The sequence below is a fragment of the Hippocampus zosterae genome, chromosome 3 (assembly GCF_025434085.1).
Source record: "Hippocampus zosterae strain Florida chromosome 3, ASM2543408v3, whole genome shotgun sequence".
In the NCBI taxonomy this organism is placed as follows: domain Eukaryota; kingdom Metazoa; phylum Chordata; class Actinopteri; order Syngnathiformes; family Syngnathidae; genus Hippocampus; species Hippocampus zosterae.
In genome coordinates this window covers 27,694,394-27,716,292 of record NC_067453.1, presented here as the reverse complement: position 1 = coordinate 27,716,292, position 21,899 = coordinate 27,694,394, and the positions used below count along the sequence as shown (strand labels likewise).

The window sequence follows — 21,899 nt, the reverse complement described above, 5'->3', positions numbered from 1 at the left end:
CGGGGGCAACAGCTTTAGCAGGGAAGCCCAGACTTCCCTCCCCCTAGCTACTTCTTCCAGCTCTCCACGGGGGATCCCGAGTCGTTCCCAGGCAAGCTGGGTGACATAGTCTCTCCAGCGTGTCCTGGGTCTTCCTCGGGGTCTCCTCCCGGTGGGACATGACCGGAACACCTCACCGGGGAGGCGCCCAGGAGGCATCCGAATCAGATGCCCAAGCCACCTCATCTGGCTCCTCTCGATGTGGAGGAGAAGCGGCTCGACTTTGAGCCCCTCCCGGATGACCGAGCTTCTCACCTTATCTCTAAGGGAGAGCCCGGACACCCTGCGGAGAAAACTCATTTCAGCCGCTTGTATCCGGGATCTCGTTCTTTCGGTCACGGCCCATAGCTCGTGACCATAGATGAGGGTTGGGACGTAGATCGACCGGTAAATTGAGAGCTTCGCCCTTTGGCTCAGCTCCTTCTTCACCACGACAGACCGATACAACGTCCGCTTGTTCTTAACCATTCTGGAGTATTTAAATGTGTGACAGGTGGCACACCCACAATGACGCAAGGTTAATTAAACACTCCAAATTGTCCGTCCTATGGTGTGATTGAGTGTCAATGTTTGTTTTTCTATGTGTGCCCTGCACTTAGCTGGCAACCAGTTCAGGGTATACCCCGACTGCTGCCCGAACACGGCTGCGATAGGCTTCAGCAAACCCGTGACCCTCGTGAGGTGATAAAAGCAGTTTCAAGTCACAGTATTGATCAAAGCTGGAACACTAACATGGATTCTGTGATTTGAAGACCGCAATGAGTGTTTATTCCTCACAAGTTCAAGTCCCGTTAGACCCATTCATATTTTCGAAGGTGTGGAATGGACCTGTTGTTATGACATCACTCTTAATCTTGGGGCCTCCAACTCAACACAGTCACGGATTAAACCATTGCTGAGTAAAATGCACATGTACTTAAGTCTTTGCAAAGCAGGTTTGGAATGACTTGGTTTAATCATCTGTGCTGAGCTGCACACACAGAAAAGCCGATATGAATGCAACACCTATGACTCAAAAGCAGTTCTTAAAGGGGACTAGAACACAAAGTACAGTTAGTTATTTTCAGCAAAGAACACTTTCAATATATCATCCAATGAAATAATCACAATCCGGTAGTTTAGAGAACAATGTTACTCTTTCAATGTGCAAAAATGACCAGCAGCCTGTGTTCATAGGCAAAAGATTGACAATAAGAGCCTCTACTGAACAGTGTGTGTCACTGCAAAAGCACTGCTCGTTTTTCTCAGCTGGAGAAACCAAACAGAAAAATGAGTATTCTGTTCATAACGTAAAATCCTGTTTAGGGTTAAAAAAAAATTCACATACTTCATACCGTCAGTCTATAATCTAAATTATAGAAATTGCGGGTCGACACACACATCACCAGTTCTGTACTTATTTTTGTCACTTTCTGTGGTCTGACAGCATTTTTATTATAATGCGTAGCAGCGAGAATTATCTGGAATAGAACAAAAAAATGCCTTATCTTATTTTTTTAAAAATTGTCAAATTTTGATGAAATAACTTTATATCTCAAAGTTCTATATTTCACTATAGTCTACATTTCATGCATATCAGTTTTCTTTAACACACTTGCACTCTTTGAAGTCAAGATGGCGCCCGAGTAGGCAGCCGTCAGCAAGTGCTCTCATGAGCCTTGCTTTTTTTTGTTGTTCTTGTGTTTCTTTTGTCACTTTGTGTTTGTTGTTACGTCGTGTGGACTTGATGTGGACCTTTTTCAGCATTTTTTGGCCACGACATTCATCAAGGAGGAGACTCTGTGCTTGGTGGTTGCGCCTTCTCGGCAGCATGGGTATACCAGCACTGTTTTTGCCTGGGAGGAATGTCGGCGCCATTTGACTGTCGTTGCTGGACAGTCCCGGGGCGCTTGTGTCTTGCGCCTGTAATGGGCAGCATTTTTCACAGCCCCGCTTTGTTCAGCGGAGAGATCGGTGCTGTTGAACGGTCTGCGGCTGGATGGATGGAGGTCTTGAGGAGCCGACGATGAGAAGAAAGGAGCGTTGGCGCGGAGTGCCGATGCGGATTTGGAGCTGGGAGTCGCGGCTTGGAGTTTGAAGCGGATTATGTGGGACAGGAGAAGTGAACTAATCTCTTTTCGTCAATGGACGCTACAGCTTCGTGTTTGCTTTCAAAATTTTGCTTGTAGCAGACGTGTGCACATTTTCAGCATGAACAACCGAACAACCATGCGCACAACGAACAACCATGCGCACTCACACTCACACCTAGGGACAATTTAGCGTGTTCAATCAGGCTGCCGTGCACGTTTTTGGAACGTGGGAGGAAACCGGAATACCCGGAGAAAACCCACGCAGGCCCGGGGAGAACATGCAAACTCCACACAGGGAGGCCGGAGCTGGAATCGAACCCGGTACCTCTGCACTGTGAAGTCAACGTGCTAACCACTGGACTACCGGGCCAACCCAATCTAACAACATGAACAATAAAGGAAAAACTAGGAATGCTATTAATGATAATCATAAGGTTTTGTAATTGAAGAGTTGAACCATATATTTACGTGGGTGTATATCACAACTGAATTATCACTGGAAGGCACCATATTGCTCTGTGTCAGGAAGAAGTGGGAGGGAGCTTAGAGGGAGGGCCTGGGTGGAACAAACCTTTTTTTTAAAGCAATGGGTATTTTATTTTTATTGTTAATTTAAAATATTACATTTGCAAGCACGATATGATGACACACATATCTAGCTTAATTTAAAAGGACAGACTGTACAAAAAAAAAAACAATGTCATACATTATAGGGGTGCAAAGTTTCAAGTTAAGGATACTTTAGCCCCCCCGCCCCCCCCCCCCCCACAAAAAAATATCTATGTACGACAGCAACGGAAATTCCTGAAGACACATCATGATTGACAATTTAAGAAATCTTTTAGTCAATAATTGGTCCAGCACTTGCTTGAACCCAGACTAAGCTGTGCTGAAACTCCTGATAGGCTTGAATCCGAATTACAAGAGCAGAAAGTATATCTCTCTCAAATATAATTTAGCAGCCAGTTGCGACTGGAAGGTTTTACAGAAGCTGAAAGTCCGCAAGATTTTTTTAAAGCGTTTTGTAGTCTTCACTGCGACAGAATGTGGTCTTTCACCGTTACTGAATAGACAAAGGACTTTGAATAGTCATATTTCATTCGAAAAAAAAATCCACCAAAAATAGAAAAAAAAAAACCCCAATGCACAACTGATTTTTTTTCCCATATTTGCATTCCTTTTTTTTATGCTGCTACGAGTTCATTCATTTTCATATCCGTACAAACCCAATTCCAAAGAAGACCGTTGAACAGCAGAACAAGCAAGAATGAGAAATAATTCCATATACAAAGCTTCAACAATTACTGTCCTTTGTTCCTAAACGTTTATTGAATGTTAAAAGAAAATGTGATGTAACATAATGGCAAACATGACCAAGTCCCAGCGTTTTTGGAAAGTGTTACAGCCGTAACTCTAAATGAATCATTATTGGCTGAAAACGTCGTCTATAGGTTTGAACATTGAACAATTGTGTCTTTGCAGTGCATTCAATTAAATATCGGTTGAAAATGACTTGCAGATGATTGTATTCTGGTTTTGTTTGTGTCTAACACAACATCCCAAATTCTATGGAATCGGGTTTGTATAAGCTAATCGTATTTCACGCATTCATTTTCTTGTTTCACTGTTTTTTTGGTCCAGACTTTTTTTCTTCCTTAAAATCAACATTGACATCTTTGAAAACTGAATTTGTGTGTGTGTGTATGTGTAGATTTGTGATCGCCATCATGGAAACATCTTACATGTCCCTGTTCTCCTTTGAAGGGCGTCCTTTGTTTTTGGAATTGACTGAAAGGATTTAAAACTCACTGCTTACTGAAAACCGTTTATGGGGCTGTGCAAACAAACAGCAGGAGATTTGGGGAATACTGTATGCGGAAATGGCCGACTTTTATCATATGAATGTCAATTTTCTCATGTCTCTTTGTGTCCCTCTGAACAAACGGAGTAAATGAAAACAATCCTTGAGAATTAAAACGACTTTCACAGAGTTGGTTGGTTACCAAAGCCAGCTGTCTAGATGCTGGACACAATAACAAGAACCATCCAGGATGGCCGAGAGTTCCTCATAGGTCTCTTCTCTCCAAGTAGGAAGGAGTCTCTCATTGTTGAGTGCCTGGAGCCTTGGCGTTCCTTCCCGAAGGACATGGTACAAGCAAGGCCATCGACTCTGGATCCTCAGCCTGGTACGCCTGTCCAATGTGATGCCGCGAACAATCTTCTTGGCTCGGAGCTCACGCAGAGCGGGCAGCTTTAGACAAGAGAAGACCAGGCCTCTGCTCGGTGACACGTCCAAGAACTCCAAAGAAAGCGACTCCAGTGTGTAAGAAATACCCAGGTTCCTCAGCGGCACCAGGATATGTAAGGTGAGAGATTTTAGGTTGGGAAGGGATGTTGTTAGGGTCTGCAGTGTGGATGGAGTCAATCCTTTGAAAACCCAGAAGTACTTCAGCTCAAGGACTTTGAGTTGCTGGAACTGAGTGAGCAGCGACACAGACAAATCTGACCAGTCAAAGTGTAACCTCATCTTGGTGATACGAGGACAACTCTGGGTGAGTTTGGTCAACAGCTCCTGGAAATTGGTCACCTGTCAAAACAAATGAAATTGGTTCAACAAAGAGGAACTCACAAGCTGCTGGTTTTACCTGGGGGGGGGGGGGGGGGGGAATAGACGGTGTCCACGAAACATAGAGTGTACGGTAGATCTAAAAAAAAATCACACAATCAAGATCAAATGCTGGGTTTTTTGGCAATGATAGGACAACAAGTCCCGCTTTGGAGCGACATCTGCTGCAACTGGATGTAAACGCTTATTTTTATGGCAAAATATTGACGTTGCAGATTTAAATTTTTGGAGTCCGGAAATGATGCTCAATCGTCTTTTATTGGTGATCTATAGCCATGAAGAAAAAAATGGCACATTTACAATACTGACAAGTTCATTCATATGCAAAATGAAAATACCAATCAAATCGTTGCACTTTAAAATCGAAAAATCCTTGAATTGAATCGCACTCCGTGTATCGGGATATGTATCGAGTCATCTTTTATTGGAGAGATGCACACCCCTAATTTTGCAGGACAAACAAAGTCAAAAGATAATCTCCACCAGCAAACTCTCTAAAACAACACTTGTGAAGTGGTAGTATAAGTTTCCAAAAAATGTGTTTTGTCGTTTTACCTTTCAGCTACATGACCATCAAATATCACAATTTTTAACGACCCGTGACTGTCTGTGAATGGCCGACTACATGTCTGTTGAATGTGTCCAAAAAAATGCAGCTAAATATTGTTACCTGGTCCATCTTAGTAATGTTGTCCTGGTGGGAACTGGAGCTAGAATGGACCCGGAGATCCAGAGGTTCAAGATGCGTAAACGTCCAGTTGAGGTCAAGGTGACTGAGATCCCTGCAGTGGACATTATCCAAGAGGTGGCTGAGCAGGTCACCCCACTGATTACAGCGATCCCCCAAATCAAAGCTGGCCTTCAGTGTGAGAAGGCTGGCTCGGCGTGAGATGAGATGGTGCGTGTAGAGGTGAACCCAGGATTTCCACCTCTCAAACTCGCGATTGGACACGAGCAACCCCTCTTGGCCCAGGTGGAAGACGCCGCGACGGGAATAGTCAGCAACCCGCCACAGTTTCCAGGAACGAACAAGGCAACTCCAGCTCAAGCAAACCAGAGCGCAGCTACATTTATCCACTTCATTTAGGAAAGACAACACATGGAGCTGGCACTCCGCAGGCAGGAAGTGGAAAGGGAAGTAGTCGTCTTCTGTTTTGCGACGGTTGCTTACAGGAACCAAGGGTCTTTTCCGCGGAGACATGTTGATTGGTCAGAACGGCGGCTGATGGTGGGGGTCAGAATCTCCACCGGGAAGTCTTGCGGTCTGGCTTTGCCATAAATCCGTCTCTTTGGCTTAAAGCAAGCAACGACAAAGTCGGGAAGGATTCAATTTTTTGGCTGCAGAAAATAAATCAATCTTCTTTTGAAAGGCCTATCTAGATTGTAACAAAGGGTGTTTTATCACATGAATAATTCAGCTTATGGAATGCTGGCCGACAGATATTTGAAGTCAAATCAATTTTGAATGGACATGACTACAGACACAATGATAACTGAAAAGTGTTTGCAGTTTTCTGTGCTATCCTTCAGGATAGTGTAATTCTGTGCAATTCTCAAGGGTGGCAAACATGATTTTTTGGGGGGGGAGACTGAGATTCAGCGATTGGAATTGAAGTCGATCTAAATGGGATGGGAGAATTGAACCAATCTCTGTATTCCTCAAAGGACATTACAGCTTCTTGTTTGAGCCTCAAACAACAAGGCACATGCAGGAATCATTGTAACGATTGTATTGTTATTTATGTTAACGTGTTCTGTTGTAGTATTTTCTGATTCTATGTTAAATTTTCGATAAAGCGCTTTGTTACAGCTACTGCAACAAGACAAATAATGATGTATTGTTTTGTATAAATACAATTTAAACCACGCAAAGGCGCGTAATGACGCAAGTGGCGCTGCTTCAGATTCAGAAACCATTGTATATCCTTAAAAAAAACAAAACATTTGTATATCCTGACTGTAGTACACACACCAACTGGTTGCCACGTGAAAACACATGGCATTTTTAACAAGATATTAATCAGCAGTCAGTATAAGTTCAATTGATAACTTTACTGCTGTTAATTTAAGTCAATATTTAGATTCTGGAGCAGTTCATGTTGTTAAAATAATGACGTTTATAGGTCATCATATTGAGGACGTGTAATTTACCTCTGTGTCGAACAGGCTCGGCACGCTCGATCCCTCAATTTGTGAAGCTAACCGCTTCGTGGCTAAAGCAAAACGGAAACAAAGGAGTTTCCGATCGATGCTATTTATTTCCACTTTGTATCAAAGGTTGAATAGAGACGCTTCAAGCGTTGTTGGTTGTACAGAAAATGTAAAACGGTAAAAAGCGGTATTTTGCGAATTCCGCTTGTAGCAATCCGTGCCAGACAGCTGACTTGTGTTGTTTTTGTGTGTTGACGGCTGAGCTACCCGTTACGTCATCAAAAGCCGCCGAGTTGTGCTTTGTAAAGCGGAGGCCTAGAGGGCGCGCGCACGCTCACCTCGAAGAGTGGAAGCTCGATGAGCAGAAGTAGCTGGGTGCACTTTTTAGTTTTCAAAATAAAGGTTTCGGTGAAACGTCCCCGTTTGGTCTTAAAGATGACTCTTTAACTGCAAAATATAGTTAAATATAAACGTACATTTAAAGGTATGCATGCATTAATCAAGATGGCGCGATATATATGGATAAATAATTTAGCTGTCAACCAAAATATGTTAGATAAACTAATAAAACAAGTAGACATATATTTAAAACAAGAATCATACTAAAGTTCCAATGTACAAAAAGACTGTTTATGCCTTCTACCTCAACACAGGGCTAACTGCCAATTAATATTTCTGGCCGTTGTGAGTAAAATAAAAAATATTTACAAACTGAGATCATGCAATATAGGCTCATTCATTCATTCCCCGCTATAACTGTCCTGAGTTACACATGTAGATTTCAATCATGTTTGAAAAGACTGACGACAGCGCACTGCAAAATTAATACTCATATACTCTACTAATCTAGCCACATTCTTGGCAGACAAGAATAATGTAGATTCAATCATGCGTTACGTTATTTGTTCGTTTATTTGCGGGGCATTTGCGCAATACATTAACTTGAGGTTGATCAGCCAACCTTTATAGAATTTTTTATACGAACCTAACATGTACAGTGTACTGAGTGTAGTATAGATAGATAGATAGATAGATAGATAGATAGATAGATAGATAGATAGATAGATAGATAGATAGATAGATAGATAGATAGATAGATAGATAGATAGATAGATAGATAGATAGATAGATAGATAGATAGATAGATAGATAGATAGATAGATAGATAGATAGATAGATAGATAGATAGATAGATAGATAGATAGATAGATAGATAGATAGATAGATAGATAGATAGATAGATGTGAGATGACTTTAACGGTCTTGATTTCTACCTGTGGTAAACCAACGTTTTCACTTCACTGATACAACGTCCGTCATGTCGACGGGAGTGTTGCGTGTGTTACGTGATGCACGTTTGAAGTGGACCACGGCCATCTCGTTTGTTTTGGTCCAGCCCACAATGACCGTCCGCTGGGCTGTGTCTGGGCCGACCAACCAGGAGAAGAAATTAAATTGGCGTACGTGAGTCATGTGACCACGCCCACCGCGTCCTTCCATCTTCGCTGTAAATCCGCACCACCGCGACATCTCACCCATTCCCAAGCAGGATCTCTCTACGTCCGGTCACTTTCCCTTTACGAAGCTTGAACGTCAAATCGGTCGCAATTTTTCCACGTTAAAATCGAAGGAAATGTGAAAACCTACTGCTTGAAAATAAATTCAACAGCGAGTGAACGAATCTTAGTATTTTGAGAAACAAAACCGGTGAACACCTAATTTAGGGATATAATTCGTCGTATATATATTTTTTAATTTGTGGCTTTGCTGTTTAAAAAGCTAAAATGAAGACCAAATTTATCAACGGGGTTTCCTCTTCTCCCTCTCTATCGCTGGGTTTACTAGTAACCGAGAGCGCCTTGCAGGTTCAGCCTGGTGCTCAAGAGGATTGCAAGGACCTGGTCCGCTCGGAGACTCCCGACCAGGACACACGGTTAAATGCTTACCTCTGGTGCAAGGAGTTCCTCAATGGGTCCTGGAAAATCCTGGCGGAGGACGACTTCGAGATCACCGTGATAAGGTAGGTCATGTTGTTTTTGTATCGGCGGCAGGTCACGTTCTTTTTGTGTCGGCGATGATAAATGTTATTCAAAGCAAAGGCACATCGTTGAAACTGGCCACACTGGCCCCAGGGGTAGCGAATTTTCTGCTTTTTAAATTACAGTGCTTTCACGTTGACTGTAAAGGTACTTAAAACAGTTATGTTGTTCAACGAATTCATGGGCCACATTTGCAGTTACCCTCAACGAGTCTTTATTACTATGATAGCCACAGTCGTTCACGAATTCACACTTTTTCCCGAAAATCGTGTCGTTTATTTTGTCATTTATTTGTATGCTTTTATTTGTTATTTATTTTTATACTTTTAATTTATTTCTACAATTTCGGGAGTACTTGAGCTATTTGATATTTGAATTCATCACCTATAAGTTACTTATGGTTCTCGCAATCGCAACATATTACTGCCACAATATTGCCCCTACATTTCATTGTTAGTGTGTATTTTCCTAAACAAAAAAATTCTATGTGAAATCAGAAATCATGGATTCCGTGGCAGAATAGTATAACGAATGTTCGTTTAACTTGACGAGTGATCTGATGGGGAAACTGCTTGTAAAAACGTGAAAGGGTAAAATTTGGGATTTTTCACAAAAATGACGTGACAGTAGAATTTAAAATGATTGTTTGAAAAGCAATCTCTCTCTGGTCCTATCTTGTGCCTGTAACTATATTTCAATTATTTTAAAACACTCAAGACATTGGCAAGAATAGCCTATCAAACCGGCAACATTTAGTGTTTTGCAACACTCCAACCAACATGAATAAGTCATGCTAGCAATGTCGCAGCTGTGGCTAAAATGAGCTTTTTGTAAATATCAAGAACACCAAGTACAGTCTTGAGAACTCAGCAAGTACAGTACGTACTTCCCAAGATTGTAGTATCTTTGTAATTAGAACGGTTCTGTACTTGTGATGTTGAGAGGTATTGCCGTAATATGATAACGCTGGGGGGGGGGGGGGGGGGGGTTCGAAACAAATATGAGTCCTCTCCTCAGCCATTTGAATACCTGTAGCAGCATGAAATGCATCTTGGGACTCAGAAGTGTCCGACTGATCAATCCTTGCTTTATGCGAACAGATAAGAACAACATTGGCATATTTTGTGCATTCTTGGTGAATGCGACCTTTCAATTGGAACAGGACTTGAGTTAAGACTGATGACCTTTCACTCGGTCACAAGGACGAAAGAATGGACAAAAACACAAATTGAGAAACGGCTATGGTCTTGTTCATGAACGCACCCAACTCGTTAATGAAGGGCATGTCTTTGGTTGGAGACAGCCCAGGGTGAAGTAAGGCGAAGAGAAGGCGAGAAGACATAGCAATTTAAATCCATATTTTCTGCCAAAATTAAAAAGAACAGATCCTTTTGTCAAAAAACATGCTGAAGACACACTTTATTTGCCTTAGTGGGACTCTTAAACTGATGTAGTGGGCTGGATTTGGCCCCAAGGCCTTGAGTTTGACACCTGCACTCGAGATAAATTCAATCTGAACATGTCTTCGGATAATGGATGGATGGATCCATGTTTGCTCTACCCGTCAGTCCTTTGCTAATTCTGTAGCTACTGACTAATTTGTCAAGCCGAACGGATTTGTTTCAAAGCAACAATAATTTGCGCTGTAAATGATAATGGTGCTTGAATCGTGCGGACCAATCATTAAGACAATTATACTTCCTCTTAATTGAACTGAAAAGCTAGCAATGCATGACAAATTTATTCATTCATTCATTCATCTTCCGAGCCGCTTGATCCTCACTAGGGTCGCGGGGGGTGCTGGAGCCTATCCCAGCCGTCTCCGGGCAGTAGGCGGGGGACACCCTGAATCGGTTGCCAGCCAATCGCAGGGCACACAGAGACGAACAACCATTCGCACTCACACTCACACTTAGGGACAATTTAGAGTGTTCAATCAGCCTGCCACGCATGTTTTTGGAATGTGGGAGGAAACCGGAGCACCCGGGGAAAACCCACGCAGGCCCGGGGAGAACATGCAAACTCCACACAGGGAGGCCGGAGCTGGAATCGAACCCGGTACCTCTGCACTGTGAAGCCGACGTGCTAACCACTGGACTACCGGGCCGCCCATGACAAATTTAAACTGACCAAAAATAAATCGTGATTGAAGCTGCCCAGTTGTAGTAAAAACTGAAATTAGTTTGAATATATTGATTGGTCAGGTTCCTCGGGATTAAGAGGCCATTGTTGCCATGCAGTAATAATCGGGTTTCACTTGAAATTGCTTCATAATTGGATGCCAATTTGTTATGCGACATTCACCCCCACACAAAGGAATGGAAACCGTGAATCTGACAGCAAACTGTCGAAAACGAGTCACTTGTGACTCTGTCAAGTCAAGTCAACAGTATTTATAGAGCACTTTCGAACAGCCATCGCTGCATACAAAGTGCTGTACATGGAGCGATTTAACATACACAATAAACAGTAAGACGAATCGGTAATAAAGGCGGTGGAAAAGCACCAAACAGTAAAATCAAGGACAAATCATGCTGACTCTGGTGCAATTTTTACACCGGATGAGCTTTCTGACTTGAATAACGCATTTATCCAGTCTTGGGGCAAGCGACTTGGTATTGGAGCACCGGCCGAGAATTGAACTCACACTGTCTCTGTGAAAGGCAGAAGCGTATATTACACAACCATCCATCCATCTTCTACCGCTTATCCGGGGGGTCGCGGGGGCAACAGCTTTAGCAGGGAAGCCCAGACTTCCCTCTCCCTAGCTACTTCTTCCAGCTCTCCCCGGGGGATCCCGAAGCGTTCCCAGGCCAGCTGGGTGACATAGTCTCTCCAGCGTGTCCTGGGTCTTCCTCGGGGTCCCCTCCCGGTGGGACATGCCCGGAACACCTCACCAGGGAGGCGTTCAGGAGGCATCCGAATCAGATGCCCAAGCCACCTCATCTGGCTCCTCTCGATGTGGAGGAGAAGCGGCTCGACTCGGAGCCCCTCCCGGATGACCGAGCTTCTCACCTTATCTCTAAGGGAGAGCCCGGACACCCTGCGGAGAAAACTCATTTCGGCCGCTTGTATCCGGGATCTCGTTCTTTCGGTCACGACCCATAGCTCGTGACCATAGATGAGGTTTGGAACGTAGATCGACCGGTAAATTGAGAGCTTCGCCCTTTGGCTCAGCTCCTTCTTCACCACGACAGACCAATACAACGTCCGCTATTACACAACCACTGCAATGTAATCACAATTTTACTTAGTCAAATTAGAAGGAACGAAAGAGACTGCTGGATCTGGTGATTCATTCTAGCCTATTTATCATAGTGACTTGTTTATGTGTCTTCCAGGGGTGGGCTGAGTAACAAGCTCTTCCTGTGCAGCCTCCCAGACAGTGTGAACACTGTTGGGGATGAGCCAAGGAGTATTCTGCTGCGCCTTTATGGGGCCATCCTGCAGGTGGGAGTCTTCTCTATTATTTGAATTTCTCTCACAGCTCACCGCTGTCTTTTCCCTTACATACAAAAATGTGATGCGCACTTCACAAGTCCGCAATTCTTGCATTACGAGCCTGCACACACTGTGGAATCTTTTCTGACGATTTGTCTCAAAATGAGCAGTCGGCAGAAATGTGAAGTAATGCACATGTTTGATCACCAAATTGGCATGAATGCTGGCTTGTCTGCCTTTAGGAGAGCTACTACTCTTGTTGCCCGAGCACTATGTTGTTGCTTTCGCTAGACAAGAAACAAAGAAAAGGTGATCACTCTCGCAAGGTGATGGGACACAGACAGGAGAGGTGGAAGGGCAGTGTGGTTGAATGCGCGTGTGTGTGTGTGTGTGTGTGCGTGCGTGCATGCGCAGTGATGCCTTCACTCCTGTTGCGTCCGTGTGTTTACGCACGTGTTAGCCATTGCCGTACATCGTGATGTACCCCCATGGCTGTACATGCATGTGTTCTTTGCCGTAGGCTTCCCAAAGGAGCGTGCCTTGGGCACTCTTGTTCCCTGTTGAACCCACCAAAAAACACGGTACAGTATGAGATCTCTGAAATCTCAGACTAATACGAAGTCACATGACACATTCATGTATAGCACAACCCTGACTGCCAACATGAATACGTTAAAAGTGTGCTGAGAGAACAAAGTGATGAACCCTTCTTCTATCTATTTCTTTTTCTCTTTTAAAACATCCAAGTGATTGTACTCATGCAGTCACCTGGGACAACTTTTGAAACAAAAAATGAAAAAGTTTCAAGTTAGGGGGGGCTTAGGGCACGATTGCAGTTGCCCAGCTGGGAAAACAACTCAACACGAGGTTATCTGTAGGCTACTTCGACGACAACTGCAGCTGCATAAAACATAAATGACGATACTAACGATTGTAAAGATATCACAGTAAATAACTAAAGAAGTCAAGTACACAACTGTGCTCCCTTGACATTTGCATTTAGCATACTGGAGGTGTACAGATGAGAGAGAGAGAGAGAGAGAAAGAGAGACAGAGAGATTAGATTGAAGTCTCCAACAACCAATAAGAGTGCAGTGATGATAGATGGTCACGACACTGCAACTATAGTTTCACAACCATAGCATGCACGACGTAACTAACGTTTGCTGCAAGCTGAATTTCAATGTAAACAAACAACTGCAGTATCCTCACAGACGATCGTTCGACCATTGGCGAGTAACGCGCATACCTTGTACATCAGGTTTAGTTCAATTTTCCTGTCCCATTTAGTACTCGGACTCCACTTCACTTCCATATCTCCTCTGAGATGCATTCTTGCTTGAGTGCACGTCGTCCACCTCCACGCTGGGTCGTAGCTCCTCACACTTGTAGCGTGGCAGTCGAGCCGCAGAGGTCCAATAGCGTCAATATTCTCCACTCAATAAGTGGCGCACAAGAAGTCATCCGCCTGAGTGCCATTGGGCCTGTTATTACTCGACTCGCTGCTCTGAAGCTATTAGTTCATGGTTCCTTCGCAGCCTTACACAGTTACTGGACTGCCAACTCAAACGTTTTTTTTTTTTTTATCTCAAGATGACGTTACTGGTTTGTCTGCAGTTCATCACCGCGGCTGTCATTGGCCCGACACACCCAAAACGCAACCAAAGCATTTTCTCCACCACATCAACATGTATGATATCCCATTGTCAGGTTTCCGGCAACCTAGTACAATGATTTCATCACACGTGGCAAGTACTCTCGAGTGGAGATCAAAAGCTAATGCGACAATTACAATGACGACGACAATGGTATTATTTCAAGTTTGTAAAAATATAAGCAAAATAAGATAAGATATCCTTTATTTGTCCCACACTGGGGAAATTTACAGCCTCCAGCAGCAAGAATGTATGTAGAAAGAAGAAAGGAGAAAGAGAAAAAAAAAACAACAAACGTCTTTCAATTAAATACAATATGAACACAAAATGGATAAATCGCAGTACTATTTACAATTTACCTTCACATCATTTAATTATTATTATTATTATGATTGTTATTATTATTTTTTTATTCATCAGCCTGACAGCAGTCGGTAGGAACAAGCGTCGGTATCTCTCCTTCTTGCAGCGTGTCTGTAACAGTCTCTGGCTGAAGGAGCTACCAAGTGCTGGAGGGGGTGGGAGGGACTGGCCATCATAGCTTTTAGCTTAGTTAGTTAATTAGTTAGTTAGCTTAGTTAGCATCCTAAATAGCCTCTCGTTGGAGTTTTCTCATTGTTGATGTGCAAATTGTCACTCACACAAAGCTCAATTTCAACTGGATTTCTCTCTCTGTCCCTTTCTTTCTCTGTCTTTCTCTCTGAGAAAAAAAAAAAAAGGCCGCGGCCACAGCAAAGCACTTTTTGCCCAACATTCTATGTGCAATAATCGAGATTTTTTTTTTTTCAAATAGTAGCACTTTTTCCTGTCCCTTCATTTGAGTACTTGTGTTGTTCGGAAATGTGTTTTTGAAGTACTGCCAAAACAAATGAAAAGAAAAATGCAGTCGACAGAGTACTTTAAGTGAAAAACGTTCTCTCGTGAAGCCATTTGTTGTGGCTGCGCCTAATAGTTTCAGGTTACATGAGACCCGCACTAGTTAATAACTGCCTGGCTATGGCCGTCCGTGCTAATGGGTCCACTAAACTTGGCTTTTATTGCTCGAGATGTCTGAGAGCAGAGACACGGTGTCCTTCACCTAGGTAACGGGCAGCCATCTTCTGTAAAAGAGTGTCTCATCTTAGGAATGACTGATGTTTGATCCAAAAAGCTAACACGATTAAGGAAGTTTGATTTCATTGCCACAGTGCACAGCTCCTCATGATTAAACAAAGCTTACTTAGCCTGGAGACGAAAATAGGTGCTGGCATCTATCGCCCAGCTTTAGTAAATACTTTCAACAAGGTTGGGGCAGAAAACACAACTTGATAGGACCTCCCGTCTTCTTCTGACTCTTGCATTGTGCATGAAAGCAAACGTCACGGAGCGTGTGCGTGTGTGTGTGTGTGTGTGTGCGCGTGCGTGCGGTTGAACTCGTTACTGTGTGTTTGAACTCGTGCTGTATTGTCTGCGCCATGCGCATGGCTCGCTTTGGATGCTCATGGTGGCTTCTCATGTATTCATGGATAGTTTTTCCTTTTTCTTTTGTTGATAGATGTCCTGTAATAAAGGGGAATCCCAACAGTCAAACAAAGAGAATCCTTTTCAAGTAAGTAACAGACGATGGTGCCAATGTCTCTAGCATGTTCCTAACGACAACCCATTCAACACTCACCTTCCAGTGTGTCCGAAAACACTTTTCCCCTCTAAATTCTCAGTTCTCTTGTTGGGGGTGTGGCGGTTATTTTCTTGTTTTGAGAAGTCAAGTCAACAGTATTTATAGAGCACTTTGAAACAGCCATCGCTGCATACAAAGTGCTGTACACGGAGCAACTTAACATGCACAATAAACAGTAAGGGCGGCCCGGTAGTCCAGTGGTTAGCACGTCGGCTTCACAGTGCAGAGGTACCGGGTTCGATTCCAGCTCCGGCCTCCCTGTGTGGAGTTTGCATGTTCTCCCCGGGCCTGCGTGGGTTTTCTCCGGGTGCTCCGGTTTCCTCCCACATTCCAAAAATGTGCATGGCAGGCTGATTGAACACTCTAAATTGTCCCTAGGTATGAGTGTGAGTGCGAATGGTTGTTCGTCTCTGTGTGCCCTGCGATTGGCTGGCAACCGATTCAGGGTGTCCCCCGCCTACTGCCCGGAGACAGCTGGGATAGGCTCCAGCACCCCCCGCGACCCTGGTGAGGATCAAGCGATTAGGAAGATGAATGAATGAATGAATAAATAGTAAGACAAATCGGTAATAAAGGCGGTAGAAAGCACCAAACAGTAAAACCAAGAACAAATCTAAGTCATGCTGAGTCGAACGTCAAAGAATACAAGTGAGTTTTGAGGAGGGCTTTGAAGATGGGCAGCGAGGAGGCTTGCCGAATGTTCAGTGGGAGGTCATTCCAGAGAGAGGGACCAGCAACAGAAAAGTTGATCCCCTCTGAGCCTCAGTTTAGTTCTTGGTACTTCTAACAAAGTCTGGTCCATAGACCTGAGGCGCCGGGCAGGTGTGTAGGGGCGGATGAGCTCACAGAGGTAAGGCGGCGCGAGATTATTTAGAGATTTGATAACAAATAAGAGGATCTTGAAAATAACTCTAAAATGAATGGGGAGCCAGTGAAGGGATGCCAGAGTAGGAGTTATATGCTCCCTCTTACGAGTACCAGTCAAGAGGCGAGCAGCGGCATTCTGGACCAGCTGAAGGCGCTTGATGGAGGACTGGCTGACTCCAGAGTACAGGGCATTGCAGTAATCCAGCCGGGATGTGACAAAGGCATGGGTTACTGTCTCAAAGTGTTCATGTGAGAGAAGAGGTTTTATTTTGGCCAGCTGTCTAAGGTGAAAGAAGCTGCATTTAACAACGGCACCAATTTGCCAAACTCGATCGGCACCAATTTGCCGATCGAGTTTGAAATCACTGTCCAGTTTAAGGCCCAAGTTTGAGACCGTTGACTTAAGATAAGGAGACAGGGGGCCCAAGTCTACAGGATGGAATGTACAAGGGCCACTGGGACCAAACAATATCACCTCTGTCTTCTTTTCGTTGAATTTCAAGAAATTTTGTGCCATCCAGGTTTTGATTTCTTCCAGACAGGATAGGAGTGGCCTTAATGAGAAGGCGTCTTTCTTGCTCAGTGGGACATAGATCTGGCAGTCATCTGCATAGCAGTGGAAGGGAATACCATTGTTTCCTTAAGATGGAACCCAATGGGACCGCCGGAGCGATCGAAGTGTGTCTCAGATCCCGTTTTAGCTTCACGAGCTGACCGCTACGTTTGCCGCGGCTGCGGCGGCGGCGCTTCTGTGAAGGGAGCGAGCGAATGCGGAAGAGATCAACCGGCAGGTTAGCCAAGAACGGAGGTAGCGTCTTTTCACCACTGCCTTGCCAAAACGCGGCCGAATCTCCGACGATCCAACGATCGGCGATCATAAACCAACCGAGACGCTGTTAGGGAGTAACAATCATTGCGAAAAGTACAAAAACCTGAAAGGGCAGGAGGGCAGCCATCAAAGAAAGAAAGAAAGAAAGAAAGTCAAAGAGATGACCACATCTTGGTAAGCCTTTGGTTGATTTCAGTTAAAAGTTTGAATTGAACACCTTTCCCCTTTCGAACATTTCTGCGGCGTGAATGTGCCAATCACGGACTGGAAATAAAACTTCAGCTCCCAGGGCGTGAAATAGATGAATGAATAAAATATTTGTCCGGGAATCGTTATGTCATAGGTTTTCAGGAATCGCTGTTTAAAACAATCGTCAGTTGATGACTCAGCAAGCGTTTCCTACAGAAACCACAAGAATGAGCTCAGTTTGCTAGCAGCTTTCAGCCTCACAATGACCTCTTCGTCACACAGACGTCTCACATTGTGAGGGTGAAATACAACCCCCTCCATCATGTGATCGCAATGAAGTCATTCGATTGTAGGCTCGAGTGGTGACAGCGCCGTTTTCTTTGTGATTTTTTTTTTGTTCAAGGACGACTGAAACGGTTTGAAGAAAGCTAACATCTCTTCAGCAACTCTAATCTTTGACCTTGTTTTGGTCCAGAGTGAAGATTTAGGGCCGCGGCCTTTTCCTCTCCATAGCAAAGTCTCAAAAAGACTAAGCTGCAGCTGTCCGCCTGTTAGGGAGATAATGTAACCTTGGACATCTGCAGTCTGTCTGGCGCAGGTTAATCCTATTTGCCTTAGACGGAATGACGTCGCATTAAATCCCTTTGAGGTGATACCGGGTTGCTCTGCAGCACAGCGCGGTATCTGTTACCTCTTTATGTCGTCCTTCGATGTACACCTAGGAGACCACGGCTGGTGTTGCATAACATCAACTCAAGAGGTCAGATTTTAGTAGGCCCTGTCGTATCGTTCAGTCACTTTGAGGTTCTCAAGTCGTACCTCGGATCATGTTCCCGTTTCAGGTCAAATGTCGTTATCATCGTTGCCTCGACTGGCTTATTGACACACATTGTGGGACAAGCATGAGATAAGCAATGTGGTTGCTGGAGCAGATGTCACGTAGCTCAGAGTACACTTGCCGAAACACTCCAAGGTTAGCCGCGTAACATCCCGGGGCACTGTTGTATGGCAGGAGCTCTGATCCCGGAGCGTACGTCAGCTTTCAGACTACGATTTCATCAACTTCCAGTGTGGGAAATGGTGCCGATTGTTGTGGGAATGATAAAATGCTCTCCCATTCGACAACCAAATTGTGACATGTTTTAAGACTGCCGTAGTGTTCTTCTCAGAGAATTGGTGAGAAAAAAATACGTTATTTGGCATCACCCCCATTCAATTCAGAGCGAGGAAACTAAACAGTGGACTTGGATGGTTGCAGACTCAAGCGGGCCAACTGCTTCGTGCCTTGTGAATATTTGTATCCTGAGTTTCACAGTTGGGTGATATAATTACAGTATGCGCGTGGTGAGATAGATGATGACATATTAGATAATCTACGCTGGAGATTTCAAACCGCACGTGATCAGCCCTGCGTGTGGGGATTATGTAAGAACGGGGCGCTTACTCCGCATTGGCAAGGATGACAATGATCCACTTCTGAGCAGGCTGACGTGGTGTCTAAATGATGTGACTGTTCATGTTGCTCTGGTGAATATCCTGAAATAAACGGTATGCATGGGCTTAAACCAGTTTAGTTGGATTGTCATTGGTTTCGGCATTTGAGGATCGGCTGTAAAACGCTGCCCCTTCGACTTTAGTATGTGTGTGTGTGTGTGTACTGTATTAGCAAGATAAAGGAAGAAAGACGAAGCTGTCGCCTTGGCTTCAGGAGCTTCAACAGTGATCGGTGCTGTCGGTGGGCCAAGGCCTCTTGGAAGTTTGAATCCATCGGCTGTGTTTGCCTCGCAGCTCTGACAGGCGAACCCAACTAACCAGCAACAACAGCCGATTTGTCTTTGACTCGAGCCACCATCTTTCCTTCCCCACCATCTTGTTTCTTTCCTTCAGCCTGTATCAGACATAGATTTATCGCTCATATACTGTATGCACAATGAAAACATTTTTTTGAAGTATTTTCTTGAACAGTCCTTGATCAGTTGGTGTTATGATAAAGACATCACATTTGTTTTGCTAGAACCCCTGCAGAGATAGTTGTACAAACTGAAGTCAACAAAATAACGTCACCTTACTCAGGAAACTCAAAATGGCATTGCCGTCTTTAATTGCATGAGATAAAAGAAGTTAAACTCTTGAAGATAATGGAGTATAAAGTACCGTATTTTCCGCACTAAAAGGCACCCGATTATGAGGCGCACCTTCAATGAATGGGCTATTTTTTTATTTTATTTTTTCATATATTGGACGCACTGGATTATAAAACGCAATCTACAGTGCATCCACGAGATGGAACTACGCTCCTTCCGTTCGACTCGAGAGGCTTTGATGACCACCTCGGAAAAGCGTAAAGTAACAATTACTTCAATGAAACTACGAAAATTGAAAATAATGTATCAAAACAGGAGGAAATCACAAAATAAATTCTATAGCGCCCCCCCCCCTCCCCGCTCTCCACAGAATTACTCACAAAATTGATTCTGTAGGGGGGCTATAGAATTTATTCTAATCTGTTTTGATGCGTCATTTTCAATTTTCGTAGTTTCATTGAAGTAATCGTTATTTTACAGCACAGTCATTTTTACAGCACACATTGTTTGGGTTGTTCGTTAGGGCAGTATCAGACGTCTGCGGCTGTTACTTATGGTTGTCGCATGTCTTATTTTAGGGGGCAGAGGCCATGGTCTTGGAGAGTGTGATGTTTGCAATCCTGGCAGAGAGAGAATTGGGACCGAAACTCTACGGGATTTTTCCTCAGGGACGACTGGAGCAGTATGTGCCGGTAAGTCACCATTTATTGACAGCATGTATGTTCATGTTAACGGAGGGGAAAAATGCTTATTAGTACTCGACTCTTGAGCATCTATATCAGGGGTGTCCAAACTTTTTGCCAAGGGGGCCAGATTTTATGTGGTAAAATGTCGGGGGGCCGACCTTGGCTGACATTCTTTACATTGAACAACAATATTGTTCAACAAATTTTAGTAAGCCAGTCTGTTTCACATTTTCATTTTTATTTTAATTTCAACAATCTTAAGAATTTCTTTTGGTTCATTTGAAACAGGAATTTGAAATATGACATATCAGTCAATATAAACACGGAGTGATGTCTTGTTAACTCGTGAGTGATGCCCTCTAGTGTCTAAATGCTATTACTCATTTAGCCACTAGAGGGAAGCAGTACTCTATGAAACATCACTCACCAGTCTACGAGACCTCAGTCAATGCATCGCGTGTTCCATTGCGCCCAACCTGCGGGCCAGACGGCACTGACTTTATGACAGGGGCCGAGGGCCGGATGAAATTCGACCGCGGGCCGGATTTGGCCCCCGGGCCGGACTTTGGACATGCCTGATCTATATGATTCATGCAATATTTGTCGTTGTTAAGTGGTTAAAAAAAAAAAAACAATTTGGATTTTATTTGATGTGATCGTATAGAAAAAATATCAATTGAAAAACACTGAGTGATCACAACTCTATAAACACTTAAACCCCAGAACTGAATCAAATATTCAGAGTATATATTGACATTGTCAGAGAAATGTACATTGCTCATAGGTTTATTATTTTGGTTTTGTTGGAGTAGTAGTTGCGGCTTCAGCGTTGTCGAACTGCACCTCATCAAACGGAGAGCGATGTCTCAATTTTGGCTAGCTCACTTAAGAGAGACTATGCTTGTTTATGATTTCATTGTAATTCTGTCGCCAGTCGTTGCATATTAAAGAGACTATAAAGTCATGCATTTAAATAAAGCACATTATGTATCGACAGAGCCGTAAGCTGGAAACGTGCGAACTGAGCGACCCGAGCATTTCGGCAGAGGTTGCTGAGAAAATGGCCAAGTTTCATGGAATGAGAATGCCTTTCAACAAGGAGCCCAAATGGTTGTTTGGAACCATGGACAAGTAAGTCACTCAATTAACTCCGGGGATTTCCTGGGCCAAATTGAGGTAAAGGTGGTGTTATTTATACTTTGCAATTATGTGTATGCTGTAACACGGACTGGCCGAATTCTTTCTGTGAAGTACTTAAATGTAGCTGTATTTGTCATTCATTCATTCATTCATCTTCCGTACCGCTTGATCCTCACGAGGGTCGCGGGGGGTGCTGGAGCCTATCCCAGCTGTCTCCGGGCAGTAGGCGGGGGACACCCTGAATCGGTTGCCAGCCAATCGCAGGGCACACAGAGACGAACAACCATTCGCACTCACACTCACACCTAGGGACAATTTAGAGTGTTCAATCAGCCTGCCACGCATGTTTTTGGAATGTGGGAGGAAACCGGAGCACCCGGAGAAAACCCACGCAGGCCCGGGGAGAACATGCAAACTCCACACA

At 43.9% G+C, this 21,899-nt stretch overlaps 2 protein-coding genes across 6 annotated transcripts in view; one reads left to right on the top strand and one right to left on the bottom strand.

Moving 5' to 3' along the window:
- Window positions 1-3,412: 3,412 nt before the first annotated feature.
- si:dkey-12e7.1 (uncharacterized protein LOC557553 homolog) lies at window positions 3,413-7,180 on the bottom strand. Of its 3 annotated transcripts, none has more exons than XM_052062160.1 (3): window positions 6,889-7,180; window positions 5,408-6,075; window positions 3,413-4,698 (listed from the first exon to the last, which is right to left on the bottom strand). In XM_052062160.1, the coding sequence occupies exons 2-3, from the start codon at window positions 5,936-5,938 to the stop codon at window positions 4,111-4,113; spliced, it is 1,119 nt and encodes a 372-aa protein (XP_051918120.1). In that variant the 5' UTR covers window positions 5,939-6,075; window positions 6,889-7,180; the 3' UTR covers window positions 3,413-4,110. The 3 variants fall into 3 exon arrangements, with proteins under 3 accessions (XP_051918120.1, XP_051918119.1, XP_051918118.1); XM_052062159.1 differs by having other exon boundaries at window positions 5,408-6,030; window positions 6,889-7,179; XM_052062158.1 differs by having other exon boundaries at window positions 5,408-7,180.
- Window positions 7,181-8,378: 1,198 nt separating this feature from the next.
- The window catches only part of chka (choline kinase alpha), a 28,436-nt gene continuing 14,915 nt past the window's right edge, over window positions 8,379-21,899 (top strand). The window contains exons 1-6 of one of the 3 annotated variants that reach the window (XM_052062140.1): window positions 8,878-8,908; window positions 12,269-12,377; window positions 12,889-12,949; window positions 15,558-15,611; window positions 20,228-20,341; window positions 21,333-21,466. In XM_052062140.1, coding sequence (XP_051918100.1) covers window positions 12,331-12,377; window positions 12,889-12,949; window positions 15,558-15,611; window positions 20,228-20,341; window positions 21,333-21,466 — 410 coding nt within the window. In that variant the 5' untranslated portion in view covers window positions 8,878-8,908; window positions 12,269-12,330. Of the gene's footprint in view, window positions 8,909-12,268; window positions 12,378-12,888; window positions 12,950-15,557; window positions 15,612-20,227; window positions 20,342-21,332; window positions 21,467-21,899 lie in introns of all 3 variants that reach the window. The other 2 variants (XM_052062138.1, XM_052062139.1) reach the window with 2 other exon arrangements.

Coding starts and splice junctions, on each gene's coding strand:
- si:dkey-12e7.1 (XM_052062158.1), bottom strand. CDS start 5,938: ATGTCTCCGCGGAAAAGACCCTTGGTTCCTGTAAGCAACCGTCGCAAA. Junction 4,699..5,407: donor ACATTACTAAGATGGACCAG/GTAACAATATTT, acceptor TTGTTTTGACAG/GTGACCAATTTCCAGGAGCT.